Source organism: Cottoperca gobio, chromosome 2 (assembly GCF_900634415.1).
Source record: "Cottoperca gobio chromosome 2, fCotGob3.1, whole genome shotgun sequence".
NCBI classification, from domain to species: domain Eukaryota; kingdom Metazoa; phylum Chordata; class Actinopteri; order Perciformes; family Bovichtidae; genus Cottoperca; species Cottoperca gobio.
Genome location: NC_041356.1, coordinates 6,912,542 through 6,935,696, shown reverse-complemented (window position 1 = coordinate 6,935,696; position 23,155 = coordinate 6,912,542). Strand labels below are relative to the sequence as shown.

Genomic DNA, 23,155 nt, shown 5'->3' with positions numbered 1-23,155 from the left:
TTTTGGGAAGAAAATAAATTTAGCCCAAGCTCAGTCAGAACCATTTGCAATTTATTATTATTGGACCAAAACATGTGTGAAAAATCAGATTTATTACATTAATTAAGTTTCTGATAAGGCCACTTTATACAGCACACGCTTGTATTTGACAGATAGGGTTATTTTCCCCCAATAATATTTGTATTAAAACTTTTAACACCATGAAATACAGCCTTTTGCTTTCATATAATTTATAAAACAACATAAAATGCCTGCATTGACACAAAACGAAGAAAGAAAGAAAAAGAAACATCAAAAAGAATGCTCCTCCTGTTTTAATAAATCTCTACATCTAAAATAAACAGGTTAACTTCATGCAACATTTATGTAACATATAGTTAAATGCTAACCCAGTATTTAATATTAATTTATGTTGTTCTATCCACAACACCCATACATTTGAGTCACATATAAGTGAAGCAAATGTTTTATGCAATGCACATTTTTATAATCGGACTGTATCAGCTATTTAAATGTTTTAACTGGTTTATACGTTTTGAAACTGCAGTTAAATTAAGTTTAAAAAAACAATCCCTACGTACTTGTAGGTTTCCTTGTTAACCAGCAGGTGGAGTACTACCACATAGATCTTTTCTCAAGTATGTCATGCATATAGGGAATGCTCTTGGACAGAAATATATAGTTTAGGGTTTTAATATGGAGTCAGTTTGTCATGATTGAGATAAAAATGGACTTTACTGAAGATATGTTCATTAAAATGTTTTTGAAGATTCGATTCTCAGGAAATCAGAACCGGGGCTTTTCTTGGTCTGATGTTTCAAAAATAACCGATTTATGTGTATTTTTCCATTTATAAAACATATGTTATATTATAGCCCTGCACATCAGGATGAGAACTGATGCAAATCAAACACGCCCACGTTGTTGCATCAACATGATGGTCCTAGCTACATTTTAAAATAATAATAATAATAATAATAATAATAATAATAATAATAATAATAATAATAATAGAGAAAGTAAAAGTACTGCATTGAAAATGTTACTGAAGTAAAATTATGTTAGCATAATTAGGAAAAAGCACTCAATGAAGAATTTCTTTAAACTATTTTGTATCGGAGTACAACTCATGATTAATTTATTCATGGCTTAATCTGCCGATTATTGTTTTAATTAATTGATTTGGTTTGTTCAAATTCTGAAAATTGTGGTAAAAGAGTGAGAAATACCTTCACAATTACCCAGAGCCCAAAGTGACACCTTCTCAATGTTTGTGTTGTCCAACCAACAGTTACAACCTCAAAATTATATTTATTTTGTTACGACAGGGAAGGAAGACTCAACTGCACGACAGACACAAGGATAAAGTGTAGAATAAACTAAACTTTACTTCCAACAAAACAACAACTCAAAACGCTCACAAGGAGGGAACTGGTAGTTGCACATGCTCTCACAAGGATATGACCAGACGAACTGGCACAAGACAAGGGGAGACAGGACAATTTATACAAGAGGTGAGTGGGAACAGGTGGAAACAATCAGGGGCGGGGCAGACGCTGACGATGGCGGGAAACCCCACAAAGACAGGAAGTAAACACAAGACATGACACAAGGGAGGTGAACTCTACAAAATAAAACAGGAACACAAATCCACAGTCATGACATATTTATATACAAAAAAAGACTAAAATAATTAAAAAGAAAATCCTTTGATAAATTGGAACCATGAAATGTTTTTGTATGAAAATGACTTTAAAGGATTATCAGAAAAGTTGCTCTTACAGTCAAACTCTTCACATGTTTCCTGTGCAAAAATCATAATTTGTAAAGTAACTAGTAACTAAAGCTGATATGTTAATGCACTGGAGGAAAAAGTACAATATTTCCCTCTGAGATGTAGTGGAGTAAAAGTAGAAAGTGACACGGAAAGGAAATACTCAAATAAAGTACCTCAAAAGTGTACTTACTGTACTTAGTTACATTCCAGCTCTGCAACAGGTGTGCACAAACTGTGCAGCTTTTTACTTTAATGTGTGTGTTTGTGGGTTGTAGCTGCTGTCGATTTCATAATGTCTTTACATCTTGATGTTGGCTGTCTTGGTTATTCTGTTGTGAAAGTGGAAGGTTATTTAATTGATGTCGCCTAATGTTGCCTTCGCTGTGCTGGCGATTATTTATTTAATTATTGTCTTGTATGAATTGACATTTTTGCTTCCTTGTCTGACTTTTGTCCTTTTTCTGATTATTTTCTGTAAGGCTACACTGAGGAAGATGGTTGTATATCAATACTTGATAATCAGTTAATGCACACGCTGCAAACGTCTGTCTTTAGAGAAGGAATGTGTTGTTTTAACTTATTTACCTTATACCTTCTATCTGAGTAATATTACACATGTCATTTTACTTTTACTTTAATCAAAAAAAAGAAGAAAATTCAGGTAGAGAAATAAGGAACTTTAAGGACTTAAAGTTAGCACTTAGGCTTTTCTTGTTAATATCCTGCAACCTTAGACCAAACTCTCCAGAGTCCTTTTTATAGGGAGGCCATTGGGGAAACTGGCACTTTTATTCAATGCCCTGTTCTCATAAAAATAAATCTAATACAACTAACATCCTGTAAAAACATTTTGTTTGTATTTTCCATGAAGGAAGAGAAGCGACAGGTTACAGTTCTGTTCAATAATTAATAAAAGTTTTAAAGTTTTAAAGAGCTCTCAGGAGCCTTAAGCTTTGTAGCCCCTTCAATCCGATAGAATGGAGCTGAGATTTATAGCCATATTGGAAGCTTTGGATTTTTTCTGAAATAAATTATTTCTCTGAATGTTGTAATTACAAGTCTGCTCTCTTCTGGTTCATTTGCGTTTCATGAATCCCCACTGGCTGCAAGCATCACTCTCAAATTTCAGTATTTTGCTTCCCCTGTTTCCCCTCTCCTTGTTTTTCTCCTGCACCATTCTTTCTCCCACACCTATTTTCTCTGTGTTCCTGCACCCTCACTCCTGACATTTCTTCTTCTTCTTCCTTTTCCAGCTACGCTACATGCGGTGTATGACAAATGCACACATACCGTTCACACGCATGCAGCTGTGGCTGTTTGCTAGTTGGTGCTGAAGCCTCACTCTGTGCACACAGATGATATTCTGCCCCTTGTTGACAGCAATCCCTTGCTGCAGCCTTGAGCTCCTCAGAACAATACAAGTCGTGAACAGAGTGTGAAAAAAAAGAATCTGCCAGGCATCAGTCATCCTGCAGTAATGACTGTGTGTGTGTGTGTGTGTGTGTGTGTGTGTGTGTGTGTGTGTGTGTGTGTGTGTGTGTATCTCTTATGTATGTGTGGTCCTTGTTGTGATACAAATGTCAGAACATACAAGACTAGATGAGCAGGAGACATGGCTGTTTGTATGAACCATTATCCTTGAGTCATTTGCTGTTACTGCAATGAATGCAGCTGAGACTGATGTCTGTTACAGGAAGTTCAGTGTTTTGTCTGTAATTGGTCATTTGTGCCACTGCAACACTTGGGTGTGCCTGACAACTTTGAAAAATGCAAATGTCTTTGGACAGAAATTCACACAGCTTCATTTGACTGTTTAATGCCAGGTGACAGATTAAAGGTGCCATGTTTATCCATTTTAAACATCCAATCACATTTTCAGAATAACTGTGATGGCTTGATATGATCCTTGTGAACACATGAGACCTTGGTGGATACAGTTGGTGGGTTATTTGTTGTTTCTCAAAACTAAGACCCAATAAACTCTGATAGAGGCAGGAAGGATTTATAAAGCCGCCCTGCTCTTTGTCATGTAATGTTTGAAATCTTTTTTTTCTATACAAACTTTCACTCTTTCCATCATCTGTACTAACGAAACAGCACCTGATCTCTTTCTGTCTTGTGCCATAAAGCTAACCAGTGGCATAGAATATAAAATGCGACAGTATGGCTGTACTTTGGAATTATACGCTGTCTCTTGTGTTTTCATAAGGTGACTTTGACTATTGTGTAACCATGCAGTTGATGCACAATGTTGGGGGCTTATGATGTGGGGCTGGGAGAGGGATCACATTTTTCTTAAAGCTTCATAAATGGATCTCCTACTGCCTGACGGAAGCCATAGTCACATTACATACACATCATTTACAGTTTGGTGTGTTTAACTTTGAGTTGTGTCATATTGTACAGGATGTTTACTGTCTTCTAGTGAAGAAAAACCCTTTATCCCAGCTCATCACCATTTCTCCTGAAAATATAAATGCCTGTTCTTGTTGAGAGGGCATGGTTTTGTCATATGTTTAATTTTCCTTTCCTACATTCCCAGGTCCGCACCTTCATTTCTGTCAGCTCAGAGAGGGGATTTTATTACACTGCAAACATCAAAGGCACTTTATACATGAAAGTCGTTTCCCTTTCTTCCGTAAAACGGCTGTTTTGTGGGTTAAGGTTTAGAAATTGACTGAATCACAGGCAAATTAGCCACGAACCTATCTAGAGAATGGATGGTTTTTAAAGCCTTTCAAGAAAAACGCTCGAAGGGACTTCATGGTGTGATGTTTCTGTCTCTCTCAAACATTTTCTATCATTCACTGACATTTAATTATTTCTCTTCGTAGAACACGAAAGGGATGTGGCATTGGTGATTTATATCTGCAAAAAAATGGTCCAAAGACCTCACTTGCATGATAAAATGATAATGAAGCTGCACACTGAAAAGGTTTCTCGCGTGTGTGTGTTAGTGTTGTGAGTTGCACCAGCTAATGAGGATTCAGCACTACGGACAGCGCCAGCTCGCTCTTCTGAAACCACAGCAGCGTTTCCAGCTCCGTTTCAGCCCGCCATGAGTGCAGTAGACAGTCTATAACTGAGATAAGCTTCTGACAATCTTTGTGGTCTTTTCACTATGGATGACAAACACCGTGCTGCACTAAATTCAACTATAATAATGTCATCTAAACCAATAAAACATATCATGCAAGCCGAAGTGACTGTACAATTGAGTCGTGCAACAGGTGTGTAAATGTGCCGACAGAAAAGGAGGCATTAAACTGCCAGATGTTTGGACTGAGTCTATTGTAACGCCTATCTAATGCAAATAATGGCTCGCTTGTAATTCAGCAGTAAAGAGAGACACAGTATGTGTCTCGTACCCATATATTTATGACGCCATCTAGGCGCCTTCCTCCCCAAATCTTGACGGCTACGGTTTATATCCAGTCAGTCAAGATACTGACGGTGTGGGAACCACGTGTCTACGTAAGTGCAAGCAGCACTTTTCAGTAGGGCTGCATCAAGCTGCACAGTCAAACCGGAGGTAACTCTTTCCTTCAAAACAAAAGTCGAGGGAAAACCAGACTGTGCTCATTTAAAAAAGAGCAATAAGCACAGCTGTTTGTGTAAACAAAGTGTGAAGTGTGTTGTAGGTACAGACAAAGTCATACATATGCATACTGCAAATATTGTGTAATATTTCAATGTCAATTGGCACATGGTGTTTTATCTTGAAATAGAAGTTAATAGTTTAAATTTAAATTTAAATTCACTCCACATTTCTTCTCTAATATTTCTTCACTATATTACCTATTTATAAAAACAGGCAATACAATGATATAATACAATAAGTAAAAATATTTTAAGAAAACACAATGTAAAATAGAAAGCACAAATTGTAAGAAAATGGGAGAGTGTGCTCAATTAAAATTGTGATGTTTGGTCTTTTGTTTTGAAGGTGTCAACCGGAAAATGTGTTTTGTTTAATTGCTCCCACTTTGTTGCTGGTTTTGTATAGATAGTCAGTGCACCTCCTCGCGCCCCACCGGCCGTCGGTCGACTCAAGCGCTGCAGAAGAAGAAGCTGAAGCAACAGAGGAGCGCGAGAGGACCACGAGCCGGACCCGGTGTTCTTCTTCTTCTACTTCTTCTCATAGTTTTTAAGAGACAGCAGATCCATAGTCCAGCAGCTTCTTTTTTATCAGCAAGGTGAGGAAGAGGAAGAGGAGAAGGAGAGAGGAGAGGAAGAGGAAGAGGAGACAGACAGACAGCAGCAGTATCTTGGCGCATTGGAGCTTATGGATTATTGAGAAGTGGAGGCCGAAACACGGATGAAAAATTCATAAGGACTTTTTAAAGAGGAAAACATAGAGTGGGATAGTGCAGAGATTCCCTGCAGTGATTCACCTGCCCGGTCCAGCGCAACATGCGCTCCCACTGACCAGAGAACCAGAAGACCAGCGCTGCTGCTGGAAAAGGATTCTGCATCTCGCGTGTGTGTGAGTGTGTGTGTGTGTTTGGAAAGGAGCCCCCCTGCTGCAGTACTTGTCTGCTGTAGCCTACTGGTACAGGGATGCCACCGACTTGCTGACGGACACCCGGTATCCGCACCCCTCCCCTCCTCCTCCCCTCCCAGACGGACAGACGCACCGACCCCTGCGATCCCCACTAATATGCAATGGTTTTTTGTGAAGAAGCCGACAGCTGCCGCGTACTGCCGACTTCACGCTAGCGCAGCTGCATGTCTGTCAGCCGCTGCCGCTCCTCTCCCCGCGCCGCGCGGCAAACGACGCAATTTGAAGAGGAGCGCTCGGGGGCTTTTCACGCCGCGGCGGCGGCCGGGCGGCAGCAGCAGCGACCTATCCTCCGCCGCTGAGGACCACCGGCCGCTGGGGCAGCCAGAGGCAGAGACCGCGGAGAAAAGCGCCGCAGCGGTTGCTCTTTTCCTGCCGCACGGGGACAACATCGACGCGGAATACGTGCGGCTGCTGGTCTCTGGGCTTGTGGAGGAACCGGGCGAGAAACCGGGCGACGAGTCGGGCTTCCTGCTCCTATTCTTGTCTATGGTGCAGATTGGGGGTCCAAAGCACCGCCAAACTGAGCCCAACAGCTGGCCGGCTCTGCTGGCATGCAAACAGGGGGGCGGATCAGCCCCCATGCGGTGGGTGAATTTTAGGCTGCCGCATCCGGAGCGCCTCTCGTCCCCCACCTCCTCTTCCTCCTCCTCCCCCGTCTCGGCCAAATCCATGCGGTTTATTTGGAACAACATTTTCAGCAAAGGATCGCATATGCTGCAGTGTCTTTGTGGCAGGAGCCTCAAGAAAAACAAGAACCCAACTGGTGAGTTTGTTGCGTTTGTGTGTGTGTGTGTGTGTGTGTGTGTGTGTGTGTGTGTGTGTGTGTGTGTGTGTGTGTGTGTGTTTTCCTCCCTCTTTCTGTGCATATACGTGCGTGTGTGGGGGTGATTGAGAAAGACTTTAGCGTGTTTCTGTGCGTAAGCGCAGGTGTGTGTGTGTATTCACTCCTGAGACTGCACTGTTCGACTGCTTGCTGGTGTTTCTCTGCAATCGCAGTTGTGCAGCAAGTGAGTGCACTACAGGGAAGGGAGGGGTGTGTTGGGGGCAGAGGAAGAGCGGAGGGGAGGGTGGGTGATAACTTATTAGCACAGAAACTGACTAAAGTGACAGTGCGTGCGAAAAGGTGCGTGTGTGATGTGCGTGGCAGGGATGCTGCAGAAAATCAAGACTAATGCAGCATGCAGACCCGTTCAGGCTCCAGTAACCTGCATGATTAAACAGCACATGGCCTTATTTAGACTTCCACTGTGGATATTCAGTGTGTTGGTGAGGTGGAACAGGAAAGAGTGTGTTTTTCTTGTGTCTGCAGACATTTTTCAGTTAGCCTGTGTGGAAACAAACATCTCTTCTAATGAGATTGAAGCCTAGATGTGTTGTTGTGTTCAGCAGAGCTTCTTGGTGGATTTACTTTAAGGCGTTCTTCAATTTTTCAGCTGTTACTTATATCCAACGTCAAACCCTCACAGGCAACATCTTTAAAGTTGGATTTGTGTACATAGCATTAAAGATCAGGGCTGGGATCTTTCACAAGTCCATGGCTGTGTTCATCATCAGGGTGCAGGGATGATGTAATTAAGAGTCAGATCAAGTTTAAATCTTCAGCAGTTCTTATGATTCTCTTATGCTCTCCAGGGGATATGACCAATTTAGCTAAATGCTCTAACCAAACTAAATACGTTGCTTTGGTCTCTCTATCAGATTTTCCCTCCGCTCTGAGTGAGGACAGGACAGAGATTGACATTGGCATTGCAATAGGAAGTGGACATTGTTGACATTATTGGCATATTGACATTGCATCGAAACATTGGCCTCTGTTTCCTCAACACAGTGTTTTGAGGGCAACCGCAGTCCCCATGCAATGGGACCTATTTTTGCAGTCAGATGGCAGACAGAAGTGAAAAACTCATTGATAGACTTGTTGATAATGATAGTGGCTTTAGTTGCAGACCTAATGTGAAGTCAGCTAGTGCGATTACTCTTTGTAATTTGTCTGGTTGTTTTTCTGTATTTTGCTCAAGCGCACTTCACCAGTCCTCGATTTTAAAAGAACAGTACACCACTACTCCAGACAGAAAGTGGTCTGAGCACTTTAGACATTTGAATTATTCTTTTTTTTTACTTTGACCCAATCAAGCTAACGTTAGCTTTGCTCCAAACTACCTTAAATTGGTTGGATGGTGCCTTAAAAACATCTTTGGATCTGGCTATGAAAAGCTCAGCCACCTGCAAACAAACAAAACAAGCGCACCCAAAACCAAACTCTTTTTAAACCTTAATATATCCTATATAACTACTTTTCTCCGAGTTTTCTCTAAGCCAGCATCAAGTGGCATTTAGCGGAAGATGAACCAAAGTTTCTAAAGAGGTTTAGTAAAAACTCTGCCCTCCTACCATGCACTCTATGATGCATGGATGACCCTTTTTACAATGTACTCAGAGCTCGCATGATGTAAAATATTCATTGTGTGACCCCTTGAATGTTTCCTGTTGTCATTTGCTGCCTTTCTCCATACATTAACATCACTATGTGGTGCCATAGAGTAAAGATCTGAGTAACCACAGACAGTCAGCACTGAAAAGTGATGAGATGAGGTCAAAGACATTAATGCTGTGTCTTCTCTTTGTCCCCTTTGTGCTTAACGGTCATTTTTCAGTAGATTGAGTGATTAAAAAGCTCTGTCTCTCTGGTTTGGAGGTGATGTGTAAAAAGAACAAACACATAATAAATCAACTCTGTATAAACACTGCATGGTGCATGTCAGCTTTGGTCATTGAGGTGACTATCAAAAAGCAGATAAAAGCAGATAGAACCCAAACCACGTCTATACAATCCTGTATTTGTGTGATTATCCTACGAGATTGCACCCATATTTATAGGAGACTGTAGTTTGTGAGAAACAAATAAGACCTCATCGAAGCGGACGTATAAGAGAGGTGACTTGTGAATATCTCCTGTAAAGGGCACATCAAAGTATTAGGTATAATCTGTGACACTTGATTATACATAATGACTCCTCATAACAATGTTTCAAGATACAAACCGTTAATGAAAGGCTGGTGGATCTTTCCTGAGAAATGTATTTGTACTTGAACATTTCAAGAAAAAAGGCAGATATACAGTATGCCTTTTTCCAAGGCCTTGATCGACAAGTTATCTCTGGGAAAACACAAGCGCAGTAGGACTTCAGCACCAAACATAAACCCCTAATCTTGCAGATTAAAGGTGAAAACAAACACAATCAATATTGTATGTGTTGGCACCGGTGAAAGGACCGATTTGCAAACACAGAACTGAACAGTGGTACTAACTGCAAAGATATTCACAGCTTCTTCTCACTGCTGGCCAACGCGCCACTGCTTGCAATTTATAAAAGTGTCACATGATGTTTTTTTGTGTCCTCTGGGTTCTTTGTTTCTGCTTTGATTCCTTTCTTATATTGTGCTCCTCTTCGCTTATTTGATGAATTGGCTTGAAGCTAGACTTGCTGGATTTATGAGAGAACGCGTGCACTCCCGTGATACATAAGCAGGGATATTAACCTTCTTACTCATAGTTTTTCTGCAGTCTCAAACTCCCTCTCTGTGTCTGGAATATCATTTAAAACTGTGTGATACAACAATCTCAACTCAAGGACTACTTACTATCTTTTTACTGAATGCTTTCACCCACATCTCATGTTCTTCACCAGTGGATGGAGTTGGCTCAATTGTCATTACATGACCTAAAGTTTTGGTCCCTCGATATGATGATAACTGAGCAAACTCCAACCTGCCGATGAAGACCATGAGATCAGGTTGAGAGCGCCTCAGGAAGCAAGTAGGTGCACCTTGAGTTAATGTTATTTTGTTGATTGAATAACTCAATGAAAGTCACTTTATGAGAGTTTTGATATTCCATTAAATGGTTAAACAACCTTATTCTTCTTAACTTGCTTTTGTCTTTTGCAAATTAAATTTTTTTTAGACTTGTGATAAATTATCTTTTGTTTTTATTACATTTCATAGACTAAATTATTAGAAAAAAATGAATAGATGGATACAATTTGTCGTACATTCTTGCCAATTCAAACCACTGTACAGTACATTTATTAGACATGGCCATTAAAGTCATTTTATCCTGCTGTAGTGCAAACAGGAGCTCAGAAACGTGGCTTTAGCATATGTTGTTTTGTTACGTGTGGCGATTATCTACTGAAAGGATATCTCACCCACCCACACACACAGTGGGAATGCTAAGAAGAGCGGCAGTACGTACTGTACAGGAGGAAGTTCCCACCGGCATCCTGCAGCCAGGCTCATAGATTTATAGCAGCCAGCTCCATTTAGCCGTCGCTTTCTCTTTTAATTAAAGAAAAAGTCCTGTGTGAACTCTGTCCCTTGGAGTTTTAGTGTGTGTGTGTGTTTATAATACACACGGTGGTGAAATATGGACCTGCTACAGATGGAGAGGAGGCAGAGTTTTGCTGACACAGCATTTGTTGCTGTTTTTTCTTCTGAATTGCACTATTTAGTGAAGGTCCACTGGGAAGACTGAAATACAGCTTTGTTTAGTGTGTATGGATGTGTAGGTGGGCAATTCAATACGAATCAAGCTAAAAATGTATTTCTTACCACAGTTTATGTTGTTGGGTATTACACTGTATATCAAAGTGGAATTTTAATTAAAAGCCTGAGAAATTGTGTCTGATCCTGTTCACATCCACTTTTTAAAGTGCATTTTCTGTTAGTAACAGCTGAAACTGTGAATGAAGTTCCAGTGTTGTAAATGAGACTCCCCCTGTTTCCTCCAGTTGAACCAGCATTAGTATCATTCATTGTTAAAAAGAATAAGGCACAATGCTACTCAATGTCTTGTGTCCCATGTGACGTGACCCAGATAGAGACTTTCACCCTTTTATAGCACACACACACTCACACACACACACACATACACACACGCACACACGCACACACACACACACAACACACACACACACACACACACACACACACACGTTGCTCTCCTTCTCTGGAGAGTTGCCATTAAGGCATTGTGCTTTATATTTTATTCAAACACTGGAGTATTGCAGGGGGGTTCATGCCAACTCGGATCTGTCTCTGTAAGTGAAAGGCACACACACACACACACACACACCTTTATGTTATTTAAATATATTGTATTTGAATTAAAATCAGTGGATAGTGTTGAATTTTAAATATATTCACGTCACATTTTCCTCAAGCTTGGAGCAAACTAAATGTGCGTGTCTCTGTCTCTCAGTTGCGTGCTGTTACATTGTCCAAAAGTGATGAGTTGACAAAATAGTGACAGTCATAGTGATGTCTGTCCTCTAAGGTCACATGTAGGGATTTGGTGCAGTACTCTAATATGCTGCCTGTATGTGTGTGTGTGTGTGTGTGTGTGTGTGTGTGTGTGTGTGTGTGTGTGTGTGTGTGTGTGTGTGTGTCTGTGTGTGTGTGTGAATGAAGTCATTAGTTCATGGCCTCATTGTCCAAAACACACTGAGTCTGCAGAAAATCTTGACTTTGCTGGTCTGATCTGCTTTCATCCACTGTACGTCATACTTCACACACTCATAGGCTGTCAACTAATCACACCCGTCACAGACACATACAGTGCAGTCACACAGGTCATTTATATAATCAGACCAGAACAAACTGGATTGAAACTTATTTCTTATGCGATTATTCATTGTGTTAAATGTAGATTATGTTCCTGTTTTATACACACTTTAGTGCAGTTTAATCAAATGTGCTGTTAAAGCTGAAAATGTTTTCAGTGAAAAAAGCTCTGATAAATGTGCTGTACACTTCCTGCTCAGCACAGAGCAGATGAAGTTAGCTGTTGAACATAGTGGAACATTTAGCAGCATAAAAGGACAGATATTTCCAGATATGGTAGAGACAGCTTGTACTAACTCTGTGCTCCATATAGTACTTAAGAGTAGTGCACAGTTCCTAAAATAGTCTCAGTTAATCAAATTACATACAACCAATTGACACACAGTGAACTTGGGGCTCAGGGCTGCTGCGTGCTTTACGCAGTCGGCGATGTAATGTAACAACCAAACAGGAAGAAGAAAACATGTTGTACACATTGTAAGGGAAAGTTAAAGTTGTAGCTGAATGCAGGTTTGAAACAATGAACTTCTTTATGTGAGGGATTAAGAAAGTAGTTCCAATGAAAACCGATGATAAGGAGGTCTGTGGAGGAACTGTGTGTGTGTGTGTGTGTGTGTGAGTGTGTGTGTGTGAAGTGACTCTTCATCAGCACCGATCTGCTCACCAGCATCTTTAATCAACACAAGCTGGGTTGTTAGTCCGAAATTCCATTTAGTAAACAAAACAGTATGTGAGATTTGTGTAGTATGTCCAAAACCTTAGTACGGTATGAAAAAGAATGCAAATTTCGTACTATTTACGGTAAAATATTACAGTATGCAAACACTGGGCAATACGGCAGTGAGTGGGAGAGCTGAGGTTCTGGATAGAGGGCTCCAAAATGACTCAAATTGAATTCCTCCCCTAATATTCCTTTACATATCTCTGCTCCAAACACCTAAAAACTGCAGTTATTGAAGGGTGTCAAACAAAGAACAAACCTTTCTGAGACTGTTGAATTGTTGAATTGTTGATATCACTCTGTTCAGCAGTGGAAACACTATAAATTCCCAAATAAAACAATGAGTGAACGTGGAAAGGTGAATGAGAGAATGTGGGCGTATGTTTGGACGGCTCTCGCTCCAGGTTTCTGTCGAGAGTGAGTGAGTGAGTGCTGAGTGTTATTTTTCCAAGTGCACTTAAACAGCAGCAGGGCATCAAAGGCTCGACTGGGAAGTGTTTTCGCAGACTAAATGATAAGAAGCAGAGAAACACTTGACAACAGCTCAGTCTCTCTCTGACTCGCTGTGTAAAAAGTGTTTAATCGGCAAGACTGGAGATGCCGGATATACATAGTCACTGGAGTGTAGTGGTACGGTGTTAAAGCATAAGGCTGAGATTCTTTTGACAAAATAAAGACATAAAACTCAAGGTGCACTTACTAGCTTTATCCACAACGTTCAACATTTCTACACAGATCTTGGCATGCAAGCTGAATACCTGTCATCCGTAGTGAAAACAGTAAATCGTTCAAAAGAAAGAAACGATATAACGTATGTGAAAGCTAAGCGGCTTACATTCCTGATGACTTCCCACTCTGTAGCTTTTATTTAGCACCTCGTCTCCTTATCTCTGTTCTCCACTTCTTTCCTTTGTTCCACCGCTCCCTCACACACACTTGAGCTGACTTTTAGTCTTCCCTTGTCTGCGTTAACCTTTTGCTTGATGACAGCCCCGCATGACACAATCGCCATATCTGTCCCACTCACTATTTGTGTGTGTCGGTGTCTGAGGCCACGTCGGGGGACTCCAGGCGATTTTAAGAAGTGAGTTTTCAGTGGAGTCCAACAGGCTGATGTTTTCAGGTGTGTTTGTGTGTCAGCCATGGACTATGAGTTTATACTGAAGATAGCAGAGAGGAGAATAAAGGCTGCTTTGGGCAGAGCTGACCCAGGTAAGACAGGCTTTACACTGCCAACAGCTGCTTTACCTCTAAAGACAATCACTAAAACAAAAACTATATACAGAAGGACTTCCTAGCGATGTCATCCAAAAATTGTTTTAGGTACCAACTGTGGTTGTATATTTACTTATTTACACTTTTATTTGGCTTCATCATTTAAAAATGTATTTGACTGTTTGTTAGGAACATGGGAAATAGGGCTTACTTAAAATTACTTTTTTGAATTTTGATTATGTTGTAGGTTAAAGTAATTTCCTGGAGTGTGTGCGTGATGCATTAATCTCTCTCCATGCTTTTTAACTTTCCCTTAGCTCTCAGCCCCAAACTCACTATGGATCAGTTAGACGAGGCAACATGAGAGTCTGAAAGGCTTTTCATGTTGTGTTTCGATGGTTAACGCCAGTAATTGATACTCTCTGATAAACTCTCCCTTGTGAAATGAGAAGACTGGGAGCAATTTCACGCCTTTTTGTCTCATTTTAAATGAATTTTAACGCATGCTAACAATCTGTCTTCTCAAATCCATTAGCCAGTTCTCTCTAAGGCCTTAGGTAAAGGACACAGTCATACAATAGTTATAGAATCAGCACTTACGGAGCCCAGGGTGGGCGTGCTGTATTAATGTCTGAAATCACACTTGTACCTGTGAGAAGTTCTTAGATCTGTATTGTGGCTCAGTTTGGATTAGATGCAGTCTTATGTCAGCCTCTCTGGCTGTACTGTGCTGCTGAAGTGTTGACATTGTCACTTAAAAGGGATTACTGTACACGCATGCACATACTGTATACAAGGTGCCTTTTAATGCCGCAATGTGTGGAAGCAGATTAGTCAGAGGTCTCTTCAGCGTTACTGTCAGTCTCAGAAGTCACCCAGAGAAGTTATTTTCAGATAGTTGCCTTTTTATTTCCTGCCTATTGTCACGCCACTGTTATTTATCCAACTTAAAGAAAGAAGAAAAGGGGACAGATCTTCGGTATCACTTCAGATTTTAATAAAGCTAGTTTTTATTTGATTACTGGATTTATTAGCCTTTTGAGTTTCTTTGTTTTTACCCCGACGTGCCAGAAATCACGACTGACCGCAACAATACTAAGATCCTTTTCCAGAAATCCGCCAACCCGTCGGTTATCCTCCTCCTCTACATCCAACTGTGAACTTTTCTCTACAGAGAGCTGTGAAGAATAGCACGTTTAAAACAAAAAGAAATAGCTGAAATGAGGCATTATTTTACTCTAGCTGACTGGAACTACTGCTGAGAAACATAAGCTTAAGTTCTCGCCCAGCGTGTGCCCGACTGTGGGTGGCACTGAAAACAGTCTGCTTTGTTGTTTAACAATGTTTTATCTCTTGTCACAGTATCTACCTACGCCTTCTCTTCCTGTTATTTAAAACTAAGATTGTAACTTATTCAGTCAGCCGGCCAAGCAGGAGCATTTGAAAGTATTCAGATAGTTGAAATATTGTCACTATTTTTCATGTTGTAATTAGAAAATAAACGTATTAAAATTGATTTAATCTTTAAAACCAAAGGGATTAAAACCATCGCAGTCCAGTCTTTTATATGATGCCAAAGTGTTGTGACAGAATTGCCAACACAATCAAACAATGACCCTCCCGTGATGTGGCTAGCTTGCAGAGAGGCCAGCAGTTCACAGAGATGTGCAGAGGCATGAGAATAAAGTCCCCGTCATTAAAGGGCCAGCACACTGAGAAGTACAGCTGGCAGAGGAGCAGTGGGCCGGGAGTTGTGGTCTAGCTGAGATTGGAGGAGTGCAGCTGTTGGGGAAACCATTTAACTGTAAGTGGTTTCAGACTCAGATCACTGTAACACACACAGCAGAAGGGAGAGTAAATGAATTCGTATTGATCAATGAATTATATTCCCCTGACAATGGTCCAGTCAGTACTATTCATCTCCAGCACTACACTGCACTAAAGTGATTCACATGAGAGACTGCTGTTAATATCCTGTCGTTTCGATCATCTCCTAACTGTCATTAAGTTAGGATCCTAACTGCGGTGGCAGATCAGAAGCCTAATAATGTAACAAAAGTATTTATAACATTTGTAAAATCACAGAACCAAACTTAACTGTAGTCTGTAGTAACTGTTTGAATTTCAATTTGTTTTCATTTTATTTTGGTTATCACTTTTTCATTTTAGTTTAGTTTTTTAGAAAGGTTTAGTTTTTTTGTATAATATTAGTTATAGTTATATACTAGTTTGATTTGGTTAGGGCCAGGTATAATGTAAGAAGTCTGTAGCTCCATATACATGCAAAATACATGGTTGCAGAACTGCGTGGACATGGCCATAAAGTTTAATCTTCACGCTACTTAATAATACATTTAATTTATATAGCGCTTTTGTAGATACTCAAATCGGCTTAAGTGTCCGATTGCAATTGCGGCATGTCCTGGAATGTCAAGTTATTTTTATAATCTAAATGAATTAGTTTTTTTAACCGGGCAATATCGTTTCAGTTTTTCTTAAAGGATATGTTATGCTGTTATGATATGCTGCTTATTTCCGTTGTTTTTTTCAGTGGAAGTTTTCTATAACAATCCTGCTTCAGACTTCTCCTACATTACATTTTCACGTTATATAAATATATCCTATTTTCAAGCCCTCCACCCAGCTTTCATTCTCAGCACCTCTTTGATTCCAACTCTTGCTTGAAGGATTTCTGCCTTCAGTCTCTGTAGTTATCCCCCCCCCCCCCCATTCCCACAGTCCCACCCTCCGCCCCTCCTTCCATCTTCCTCTGTAGTTATCTCTCCCCCATCCCCACAGTCCGCCCCTCCTCCCATCTTCCTCTGTAGTTATGACTTTTTGAGGAAAGATGTGGAGCGATTATGTAACCACTTTGACGCAGAAGTCTGTCATTTTCAACTCTTATCATTTTTAATGTAAAATTGTCACTGACGAGTTAAGCCTCCTACTTAACCTGTCCGTGACCTCTGACCTCTCTGAGAAAATCCCAAAAATGGAATTCCCTCAAAGCAACATGCTTTTTAAAATAGCTGTAAGAATGCTTCATACATAGCCATTGGCTACAGTCTTTTAACAGTTGGTCTCTCTGGAGAAAAGGCATGACTAACTCGAATTGACTTTCACTGTTATTGCTTCACACTTCAAAGTACCAACAACAGCAGGAATATCAGAACAGCACTTCCTGGGGACATCCCTGTGAAACGTCTCCGAGGCTGAAAACAGGGAGCTTTTAAACGAGAGATCAATAGTAATATGTGAGGTGTTGAGATCCAAGTCCCCGGGGTGTAGACCAATGTGGGGTTCCTTGATATGCAGATTGGAGATCTCAATAATTCATGAATATATGTTACCAAAATGTGAATTGTAACACGTAAAACTATTGAACCATACAACACTGAACACAGAGAAATGGTCATCACATGGCCAACAAGTCATGTATATTCATTACTAAAACATTCCCCAGTAAGAAATGATAGTAGAGGAAAATGCGAATTGATTTTCTGCTTTATTTGCATGTTGGTTACAGACAAATTGCTCCGAATTGGACAAAAGTTGAAGAAATTATCTACTTTGTTTTTGAATTTTCTAAATTATGACAATTGACTCGTCAAATTGTGAAGGATGTGCAGGGTGTCAACAGCCAACCTGAGCTGGGATTACTGTGTTTTAGGGGGTTCAACGAGCCACTTTGACAACAAAAGTAGGCAAAAGTTAAATGATACCAACACTCCACCCTAGTAGGTAAAAATAGCTCACAAATGAAAAAGGGTTTTGTCTGGTTTCACTTTAGTCTTTGATAATCCGTTTTCTCTTTCTCTGTGCCTCTCCAGTCTTCTGTTCTCATGCTGCTAATTAAACCAGCCTGTTGGTTTAGTGCAGTGTTACTCATTGCGCGGCTGCCAAGCTTTAATTGGTGGCTCGCGTGGCAGTGAGCTAAATAAAGAGGAGATAGATATGGTTATGGAGTCAATACAGATATTTCATAAAATCAAGCAGGGCTATTACATATAACCCATTAAAACACTGAAAGTGTCTGCTCTGTTATCCTACAAATAATACAAATAATTGCTAATAATAATAATTGATAAAAGATGCAAATATAGACCAGAAACAAGAACTTGCTCAGCGGAACACTGACTCACTGCGGAGTTGCCAGTTTTGGCGGTCTATAAGTACTACAATGGTGAATGTGCTCTTGGACGGGTAGATACGTGGTGGGCTATTATATATATAAATAAATAAACTTAAGCTCATTAAAAATATGTTAACATAAGCATCCTTATGAATATGGACATTTGCTAAAAAAAATAATTTATATCGCTAAATTTGAACATTTAAATTGGAGGATACTACTACCAACCTGGCACTTCATACCTGCGTTAGTTTACTCCTTTCACCATTACATGCTAGTTACCACGTGTTTCTACAGACGTCAAATGGATCTATTTCTTATTAAAGAGTTGCACAGCAGGTGGACAGAAACAAAGCGTGACACACGAGGAACATTAAGATTTGGCCTTGGAGCATCAAACCACAGCGGAGTCGAGAGGAAGATGCTGGAGATGTGGTTTGTGGACAGACAACAGCTGCTCCCGTTAAAGAAAGAAAGGTACGAGCCACACAAGACGAGCAAAGGAAAATTCAAGACAAGTGGACAGAGGAGTTTTTATTTGTCCTCCACAAGTTGAACCCTTTGTGCTTAATGTGCAAACAAACCCGCTCTGGTTTCAAGAGAAGTCATCTGGAGCCGCATTTCCAAACGACGCATCCAAAATTCAACGAAATTTACGCACCTGGAAGAGACAGATTAATAAACAGACGTGCTTTTTATGACCTTTTCATACTTTGCGGTAAAAGTGACTCTCCTTTTGACTTTGTCCAATCAGTGTGGCTCTGACGTAACAAATAGTGAAGACCACTGGTTTAGTGTCAAGTTTCCCTTTAAAAACGTTTGTATATTCAGGCAGGTTTCACTAACAGAGAGGCTCCCATTAGTCAGTTAAACACATTCACACCTGGAAGCTGAGCAACTCCACATCTATTTATAGTTAAATAAACTGCATTATCTTTAGTATGTGAGAAACGTATCTCAGTCCCACAATGAGGCCACGTTTTAGTACTCATATTGAACCTAATTAACTTTAGACTATATAGCATTTGAAAGAAGAAATAGCACATTCTTCCTATTTCAAATAAAAAGTTTCTCAATTAAATTGACTGAAGCTAACGATAGCAAACTGTGTCAAATTAACTTTATGACGCTTCTTTTCTTCTACTGCTGTTAAACTTAAAATGTTACACAGTCTCACTTTAAACCAGTGATGAAACCTCAAACATAACTCCTACTTCCATTCAGATACAGAAGATAATTAGCAGTAAAAGCTCTTTAATGATGCTCATAACTTTAAAATATCTGTGGTTGCTAGGTTACAAGGGCTGGCTGTCGTGAGAAAGTTATACTATAAAGTTTACTTTAACCACTCGGACTGACAAACGAGTACAAAAAGAACAAAAACACGTTATGTTTTACTGGGTCCCTGTGAATTTTCTGACACCCAGTAGCTGTAAAGTTGTTCACTTGTGTTTGTGCTGCGAGCGTCGGAATAAATTCAGGATGAGAGAGAAAATAGGTACAACAGAGAGGTGGAGAAAGAGAGAGGGGAGGAGGATTCAACACTAGACACTAGAGGCAGCAGACAGACAGAGATGTAAGAAAAGAGGATGTGCATGAATAATTCAGTCCCTCCATTCCCTCTCTCCTCCTCCCCGCTGAGTTGGTGATGTTACAAAGATAGACGAGGAGAGGGGAAAGGAAAGGAGGTTAGATGAGAGGAGAGGAGAGGAAAAGGTAGAATCTAGGAGACAAGGAAAGTAGATGAAAGGAGAGTAGAGGAAACTGAGAGGTGTGTGTGTGTGTGTGTGTGTGTGTGTGTGTGTGTGTGTGTGTGTGTGTGAGAGAGAGAGAGAGAGAGATACACACAACCGCATAGACAGCAGAAAGATGAATTCAGAGACTCTGTACGATGAGAGATGTGTGTGTTTGTGTGTGTGTGTATTATCCCCTCAGCATTCAGCAGGTGTTCTCTTCCCTCCGTTCGGAGACCCACCTGCGTCACTAATTACTTGTTACCTTGGTAACAGTGGACTTCCCCGTGTCTGTGCGAGTGAGTGAGAGAGTGAGCGTGGGCGGGTGTCTGAGTGTGAATTATGACTCATCCTGCTCAGTTCAGAGTGGATATCCTCACACTCCTGTCTGGGGAACACCCACCCACATCTGTTATCCTCCCTGTCTCTCTCTCTCTCTCCCCTCCCGTCGCTCTGCAACCTCCCCTCTCTTTCAACTCTTTTTCCTGCCCAGACTTGCAGACGGTTATGGCTGTTTGATTCGATGTATATTTTTGCATACATTTACTTGTTGCACACTCTTGTGTGTTCACAGCAGGAGACAAACGCATTCATTAGCATGAGCAGCCACAGTCACCATGATCAAAGAGCGCCACCTACAGAGATGCTGTTTTATCGACAAGCAGGCCCTGGGAAAGTCTAGCTATTATTGATTAAATGGAGACTATAAAGAGAGTCTAATTCTTGTGCGCCACACCTACGATGAATCTCACGAGGTGCATCTTTAATTTAAAGGAACAGTTATGGGAACTAAACGCTCATTACATTAATCCTGTCGTTAGGAAAGGAAACAACTGATTCCACCCAAGGTTATTGTGTCTTACAAAGTTCTACAACTGATCCAGTAACACAAGTAAACTCTGCTAACTCTGAAGGGACAACAGCCCCAGGCACAAGCCCCAAGTACACAGAAGTAAATTTTCAAAAACAAGCAACAAGTGTTTCACATGATGTAAAAAACTGACTATGTTATGAGAAAATGTTCCCCACGCGGCGTAGGCAGCACTCCTTTGTTGGTGATTGAGAACAAAAACAGTCTTATTTTCATCATTTAAATGCAACTTTTTGGCTGGTTCATTAGCTATATCCACATGAATTAGCTTTTTAAAGTGATGCTTTGAATAAAAAACAACAACGATAAGTATGAGGACGATCAAGGCTATAAACACAAATAACAAAACATACTCGGACACCATTCCTGCCCGTGGGAACCTTTTTACCCAGGATCTGTTCCCTAATGGAAACATATACGCTTCATTTGTATCCTGAATTATTAGGAACAAAAGTTTCCATCACAATTGTTGATATAATTGTTATCATCACATGACAAACTAATAGCCGTAAAATCTCAATTAAAACTGAATAGATGAATTCAATATTGTTTGCTGTTATTATGGTCTGTCTGTCCCTCGTGGTCATGAAAGCATCTTGAATACTGAAAGAAAAGTAACAGAGCAGTGACATCTAATGAAGTTCAAAGTGAGCAGTGTATGAAATCAAAATGCATTCAAGTATAGGCTGTAAAGAAGCACAGGTGTGTAAAAGAGAGAACGAGTGGAGAGTGCAGTTTCCTTTAGTGCCTGTAGAGGGCGCTGCTGCCTCTGTGCAGACCCAGAGGAACATTGTAGACACATAGCCATGCACTTAAGCTTGAAATAGAATATGAGTGTGTATCTGTGTGTGTGTTCTCTCAGGAGAGAGCACTAGACGGCTAATAAAAGCATTAATTTGACATTTCTGCACACTATTGCATATTTCAATTTACACTGTATTATGTGTGTGTGTGTGTGTGTGTGTGTGTGTGTGTGTGTGTGTGTGTGTGTGTGTGTGTGTGTGTGTGTGTGTTCTCTTGCAAACCGTGTATTTGGAATGAGTCAAGAGTTGTTTTGTTTTTTGCGGGGATGTATGGTGGAATAAGTGCATGGAAGAGGGATGGGGTGCAAAGAATGTATCTTTTGAAATTAAAGAGTTGTGTCCCGCCTTCCTCCGACGTTATAAAAAGCAGCAGAGTTTGTGAATTTTAATGTAAATTAAGCTTTGATTTATTCATAACTCGTTCGCTTGTACTGACCTGGATAAAACAGCGTACACACACATCTTTTTGTGTTTCCTTTTTTCTGCTGTCTGGGAGAGAGACCAGTAACGGCGAAGCAGTAGTTTCTTCTGTATCTAAAAATAGTAGTGTGTCAGCAACGTCGGAGACAAAAGAAGGAAAGCCTGGGATTCTGGGTTCACCTGCTAAAATGGGACAAGAGATGAAGATCCAGTGTGACAGACTGCTGCTGTTGCTGTGTCTATACTAGTCTTATATAGGCCATAATAGGACCAAACAAAGCAGGCTATATCATGTGAAATATAAAACAATAATGGCACAAGATCTGATCATTCTTCTCGATTTTGTCATAATAGCATTTATATGAGCATGTTCTCAGTCATTCATGCTTTAATCTAGTCTGTGCAGGAGTCCCACACTATTAACATTGCTATCAGTGAGCTCCTATTGTTGGCTTGATGTTCTTAGACATGCTCTGGTGCCACCTAGTGGTCATGAGGAAAGACAGAGATGGAGAAAGACAGTGTCTGAGAGAAAGATTTTGGTTAAAGTGTTTTGACCTGTGGTTGACATCATGAAGCCTTGAAGCGACCCAATTCATTTTCAATCGCATATGATTCACCCGCTGCACTCAATTTCTTTTTGGATCCACTTAACATCGACAAAAATACAAAATATAGGACTTTCATTTATTCATTTAGTTTTTGAAACCAATAATTTTCAGAAAAGATATCTTCTATGCAAAGTTGACATTTTGGACTAGCAGTGATGGTTCAGCACTTGAATATGATAAATAAATGTCATGCAAATGATGTGTGTGTGTGTGGGGGGGGGGCTGTTCATTATTCATTATAAGGACAGATAGATTGGAAAAGGTTTGAGGATTTTCTTTGATATGATGTTCAGCAGAAGAAAGAAAGTCTTTTGTGTCCAGCTGGGTCCCAGCCCAGCTCTTTATTCTGGAGAGATGACTGACCTACATGCTGCACTGGAAATACAAATTTGTGCCGGCTTGTGAAACGTTGGCAAAACTTGAATCAGAACATAACTTTTTTTTAAAGAATAATACTTTGTATGACTTTGTCTGCTTGTACACTCTAGTGCTACACCTGATACCGTCTCATACTGTTACATCATGGAGTGACTGTACTGCAGTATAATCTTACAGCAGTCTTTCAAAGGTATAGGCACGTGTACAGTAAACCAGACATGTGAGGCCTGTCCATCCAGCCCACCTCTTGCATTTTTAAACTAGTTATTCAGAAAGCCTGCCATTAATATGTACATTACTTTAATGTT

At 40.3% G+C, this 23,155-nt stretch overlaps 1 protein-coding gene across 2 annotated transcripts in view; it reads left to right on the top strand.

The window, feature by feature from the left end:
• Positions 1-6,805: 6,805 nt before the first annotated feature.
• The window catches only part of LOC115019132 (fibroblast growth factor 14-like), a 43,252-nt gene continuing 26,902 nt past the window's right edge, over positions 6,806-23,155 (top strand). Inside the window, exon 1 of one of the 2 annotated variants that reach the window (XM_029448512.1) lies at positions 6,806-7,104. In XM_029448512.1, coding sequence (XP_029304372.1) covers positions 6,828-7,104 — 277 coding nt within the window. In that variant the 5' untranslated portion in view covers positions 6,806-6,827. Of the gene's footprint in view, positions 7,105-18,475; positions 18,509-23,155 lie in introns of those variants that run through there. The other variant, XM_029448525.1, reaches the window with a different exon arrangement.